Raw genomic sequence first — 5,970 nt, forward strand, 5'->3', positions numbered from 1 at the left:
TAAGCTGACCAATGAACAGGAGGGAGCCAAAGTTGTCTCATCTCGCTTCTCGGCTGAAACAAGGTAACAGTGTTGCCCCTACCAAATTGAGCAGTGCCAGCTACAGTTTTTAATGTCATAGAAAATTAAGCTGACCAATGAACACTACGGAGCCAAAGTTGTCTCATCTCGCTTCTCGGCTGAAACAAGGTAACAGTGTTGCCCCTACCAAATTGAGCAGTGCCAGCTCCCTACAGTTTTTAAAATACCTCTACTGGGGAGATTTCGACCTCTTGAACACAGCAGGATCAACTGGTTCACTCAGTTAAACAGGTGGTGAAGAACCAGCGTTCAGTTTGGGGCACTGCTGACGATGTTGACTGTGATGCTGAAAATGGTGATGAGGATGATGATGACGGTGGCAGTGATGATGATGATCATAATAGTGAGAGATATGGTTAATCAGGCCTAGCTAAGAGTGAGACCAATAATGGTGGTGGCTGTTGTTCCTACTGCAACCGGCCCACTCGCCAGTAGCCAACTCGATTACATGAACTAAGCTACAAACGATTTCGTTCAACACCACGTCCACCATTGATTGACAGCACTTATTGGTGAATGCACGGACGCTATCGTCTGCTGTTGGCAGCGCACGTGTTTCGCTATCACACACTTGGTTCCGCAAATAATCGCCACGGAATTACTTGAAATGCATGTACGTACACCTGCCGTAAGAGTTACAGCCCAAACTCATACACTGCCTCCTGGCAGAAAAAATCCTTCCGCCACTACAGCTTCAGAGTAAGTGACCGTAAAATGAGGACCTAAATGGCGATCCTAAGTTGTGTTCGACAAGGTAGATTCTCGAAAACATTCGACAGTTGAATACCCCAGCTAGAATGAATCGATATAAAGTAAAACGGATTGTAAGCTAATGTTCTGGATGAAAAATGTGGAAAGTGACTGTATTCTTTTGTTATAAAGCGAATAGGCCGCTGAAAAGAGGGGAAGCTGTATATTACTCTGATCCGAGCGATGAGCCCCGCAGCAGAAACATCTGAGTAAATTCGAACACTAGACTGGGGAGACGGTCGACTGCAGTTTAGTTGAAACATTCATGTTACTCAGGCGTGAACATCTGCGTATTCAAACGTGATAATTCGGGCGCATCCATCGCACGCCGATAAAGCGGTGTAACACTCTAGCCTCGCATTTCAGGCGTTCGGAGGTCAAAGTCCTGCACAGCAATGCTTCTGAGTTCTGATAAGATTAAAACTCTAGTCCAGTGTTTTCCCTTTAGTGCTAGTCGCGCCAGGACAGGAGGGGTATTGTTCAAACGACAGTCATGTGGACGAAAATTGCAGCAGCTTTTTACTCTTAGGCCTGCGCTTTATGAAACAATGGGTATTCGTGATGACTTATCTAATATATTATGTCTTCAAATTAGGGAAGACCAGTGAAGTGAAGATAAGGTATATGGTCTGCAATGAACTGACGGTAGTCAACTCAAACGACTGACCGGTTCAATACATTGGGACCATCTGAAAAGTGTGGACTGGATCGGTCTAAAGAACTGTCCAGTGTGTCTTGTGGTCGGGTTTGGCAATAAATCCGTGTGGACGCGTCAAATCCACTTGTTGGTAAAGTGAGTGAATCTTTCAAGAAAGGGTGTGCCTTGATTTTTACCAGAAAATCTGTATAATATCCAATGAAATCGTGTTCGTTGGTTGTTAGCTGCTTTAACACCTTGGGAATTTCTAGAAAAGCTCGTCTAGGTCTTCCGCAACGCCTGACCCTTATGTTCAAATTATTGTCATTCCTCAAATTCCCGGACGTTTGAGTTGTTACTTCAATGTCATACATTTTAATTTAGCATCCCTAAGGTTGTTTACAGGTAACAGTTGAATTTATCTCAATATGGTAATCTGATAAGGCGATGGGCCGCCCTCACAATATAACTCAGGTATTGTAAGCGTGGTATTTTTAACGGTTGTCTCAACGTCCAACTGAAACTACATGAGGGGGACAGGCTGCTCTGGGAACATATAACTCACCTTGGCTTCAGGATACGTTTCCATGATTTGTCGGTAGGCACTGCTTCCCGGCTGATCTGTTGATGTTCGATACCCGTGGAAAATGCGTTTGAACAGTTCCGGTGGGATTTTTTCATTTGGATTTTCCATGATTGAGTTGAAAATTTTTATCCAAATGGGAATGTGTTCAGGGTGGGCATAGATGACTTCAACCATATGATAGCAGGGCTTGCCGTAGAGTATCTGCAGTGCTGTCTTTGAGTGGAAAATTTTTATACAAATGGGAATGTGTTCAGGGTGAGCATAGATTATTTCAATCATATGGTAGCAGGGCTTGCCGTAGAGTATCTGCAGTGCTGTCTTCAGAGTCATTGTCCCGGTTCGCGCAAAACCAGCGCCGATGACCAACAAGCCCTCTGCGGAAGGCGCTTCTCCAGTCGATTCCTGAGAACTGAATTTGTATATGGGAGCATTAGGAAACGACTGTCAAAGACTGTCGTAGATGTGAGCTAAACTCCTCAGTTTGCTGACTGTTCAATGGCTATTTCTGCGAGTCCACCTTTCGAATCTCGGGCGGGACACGATGACCAACAAACAAACATCCGTCCCGGGGTATTTTACTGAGATGTAAGACAGCAAATTTTCAGATGAGCTCCATGATAATCTGCCGTCCTTCCGCACGGACCCATAGGAAGAAGTGCATTCGTTCAGGATGATACGATTCCCATTCGTTAACTGGAATAGGTCTTCAGTTCAGACACGCATTGTGGGTCGATCAAAATTAATTCGTTCAGTTGTAACATCCTTCCGATGCCTAGTTGCCATACCACCCGAAGGAAGTGCGAGGGTTGGGTGCTAGCTAGGTTGCCCAACCCTAAACAAGGAAGTCGAAAGACAGAGGTTGTGTTCGAACCACGGACATTCTGGTCAGGAAATTCGCACTCTAACCATTGAGCCATCTCGCCCTAAATATTAATTAGCCTCAGGTATTTTCGGACAGCCCTAACCGTAAAATAACGTTATAACGTGTGCTTGAGTGCTAATCTCCATCGGATTACCCATTTATTCTTTAAGAATGTTCAATTTACAATCGACTGTTTTCAGCAAATCCGACGGCTAAATCAGATCCATTAGGCTGTCATGACGAGTAGATCACAGGACGTTTGGCTATTGAAATCTTGCCTTACTGAGGGATAGTAACCATCAAATTACTAAATCCCTTTCACAGATCCCATTTGATAGCGAAGCAAATGAACTAGACTGACGGGAAATTTCTAAACATTGGTGCATGCAGTCTTCCAAGAACAGCTCTTTTGTTGCACTTATAATGTCACTTCGCTGACACAATTCAGGCGGTGACCGTTGGCCCATTTGATGGATGAAAGCTTGAACAAGCCAGATTTTCTTGACGTACCTTCTCTACCTCTCAACCGCAGCAGATAACGTCCTTTGGGGTTGCGTGTTCCTCTGCTTGCTGGCAGGTAAAAGCATACAGACCCATACTCCCCTTTTAAAAGTACATCATCTCTTTTCTCTCAACAACCCTAGAAAGCCCGATCCGTAAATCCAGCACTGGTAAAGTATCGGATTTGTTCACGAAGTAAAACTTTCATGCCAGATATTGACCCAAGGGAACCCTCAGTCAGTTTTGACACTACAACGGAACTGATTCTCATCTACAAAATTTACAACTCTGCAGCTGACTTGCTGTATGATAGGTTAAAACTATCTTTTTTGACACAGATTATACGTAAATGGTGGGGGATACCCAGCGTGTGCGTCCAAATCAGTTAGGAAGCCCAGTAGTACAGGAGCCGTGGAAAGCCCAGTCATACAAATGAACCAATGTCCAGGGTGTGGACTCCCCTAGGTTCATAAAAGGTTGTCAGGTATAAAACAAATCGTGCAGCTTTCAACGGCCGATGCCAAGATATCACCTGGAGTGTACGGCCGGCCAGGCAGTGACCAGACAAGAAGGTACATTATATATAAGTTAAACATATACAATCGGGGAAGAAAGCAATACTTGTTGGTTTCTAGGGGCGAGGTGGCCAAAGTGGTTAGAGCGCGAATTTACTGACCAGAAAGTCCGTGGTTCAGACCCACATCTATCTCTCGACTTCCTCTGTTTAGGCTTGGGCAACCTGGCAGTATCCCAGCCCTCGTGTCTCCTTCGTGTGGCATGGCAGCTAGGCACTGAAAGGGTGCTACAGCTGAACTAGTAACTAATTTTCATAGGCGCATGTATACAGTTGATAAGAGACCAGTTCATCCTCACTGGATAACCGGTTGATCGCTGTCACACAGGATAGTTTGTGGGTTGAAATTGAACCTGATCAACGCATCGTTTCGAGTCAAACGCAGATTCGGCGTTATCACGCTCACTAGATTCCCTGTTTTGCGTTTACGGTGACCAGGAGATTAGGGCCCTGACGGTCTCTGTTGCGATCTACACCACACTTAGCCGCTTACACAGATCTGCAAGTGCGAAGAAGTCAATCGAACAACCCTCATTACACGTTCATACAATTACCCATCACATGAATTCACTTACGGTAAACCTATCACCACGACCATACGATCCAAAGGGAGGAATCCAGATTGATGGTCACTCTTCCTTCGAGTGGGCTTACCCTCCTGAAAAGAAGCTTGTAGGTAGTGTCATCTGAAAGACCGGAGAACCTGTAGAAATCTAGGTCACTCGACCTCTCTGTGCTGGGCACCACTACTGTGGGCTGTCAGTTCCGAAATACGAGGGTATGATTCAACTCGGTGAAGAAGATGGGAAGAAAGTCTCAACAGTTGAACATTAGCTGACAAGGTTTATTCCTATGTCCATATCTTTTACTGCCGAATGCTCTTCATCGGGGCGAACCCACACTTTGCCATCCGATGTCTGTCCTCCGGACACCGAAATGGAGGCCTTTTTGTCGTGACTGATTGAGTCCTTACCAGAGGGGTCAAGGTTGATTGTCGATCCATGAGAACACCTTGGGAAAAATTCTGTTCGCGGTCTTAAATCAGCTTATCTGTCATACGCCTTCAGATTTACATAAGTGGAAGTTCTGTTCCTCAAATGCTCCATAAGAGTGCCGTAAATATAGCAACTGTTCTCCATGAACCAGTAACATGGTGCATTCCCATGCACATTCGGATAAATGATTGAGTGCTTTATACTACTAGGACCAGACAGCCTCCCAGCTACCAACGTCCAACATCCCAATGAGAGCCAGAAGAGTGTATGTCAAGCAGTTTGAAAAAAAACATGATATCTTGAAGCTTTAGATCTCGTTTCTACTCACCCCTTCGCTTCCATTACGTCTGCAAGTGTAGTTGTTTACAGGTGCACTGGAGACGGGTCCTCAGCAAACGCAAAGAGCAGTGCGATTTGGTGATTTTCGATTATTTATCGTGTTTTATAAGCACCATTAACGTGATCACCGTCCGAAACGTGACAAAATTATCACCGTATTCTATCAAAGGTAAACGAAGGATCATGTGGTACATAATCCACTTGTCGACCGCTACCAGTCATTTTTCACGTGACACCGTGCTGATGCTGTTGAGCGCTCAAGTTCGAAGAAAATATGCTCTAGTTCATCACGTTCCCCTCATCACCGTAATCCGCCACCTGTAAACGGAAGATCACATGGCACGTAGAACGGAAGATCATGTCGCATATATACGATTCCGAAAAATCATGTTCCGTATCACCAGGCCGTTATCAGGCTCCACTCATCATTCTAATCCGTCACCGGTAGGCGGAAGATCACGTGGTGCATAATCAATATACTGACATCCACCAGTCGTGCTTCACGTGCCCCTGTGCTGGTATTCTGTGGCGTTTTCTTTTGAAAAAGCGTGCTCCTTGTTCATCTCTTTTGAAATATAGAGCGGCAGATCTGTCGACGTTAGAAGCGAAAAGTTACCCAGATCAACAGAAACATCAAATTGGCGT

At 45.0% G+C, this 5,970-nt stretch overlaps 2 protein-coding genes across 2 annotated transcripts in view; one reads left to right on the forward strand and one right to left on the reverse strand.

The window, feature by feature from the left end:
• The window catches only part of T265_07668 (hypothetical protein), a gene marked incomplete at both ends in the record, with an annotated part of 43,432 nt that overhangs the window by 31,607 nt on the left and 5,855 nt on the right, over positions 1-5,970 (forward strand). The window lies entirely within an intron of this gene.
• Positions 1-5,970, reverse strand: part of T265_07669 (hypothetical protein) — a gene marked incomplete at both ends in the record, with an annotated part of 18,866 nt that overhangs the window by 7,456 nt on the left and 5,440 nt on the right. The window contains one exon of the mRNA XM_009173242.1: positions 2,034-2,463. Coding sequence (XP_009171506.1) covers positions 2,034-2,463 — 430 coding nt within the window. The remainder of the gene's footprint in view (positions 1-2,033; positions 2,464-5,970) is intronic.

Source organism: Opisthorchis viverrini (genome assembly GCF_000715545.1).
Source record: "Opisthorchis viverrini unplaced genomic scaffold opera_v5_189, whole genome shotgun sequence".
Lineage (NCBI taxonomy): Eukaryota > Metazoa > Platyhelminthes > Trematoda > Opisthorchiida > Opisthorchiidae > Opisthorchis > Opisthorchis viverrini.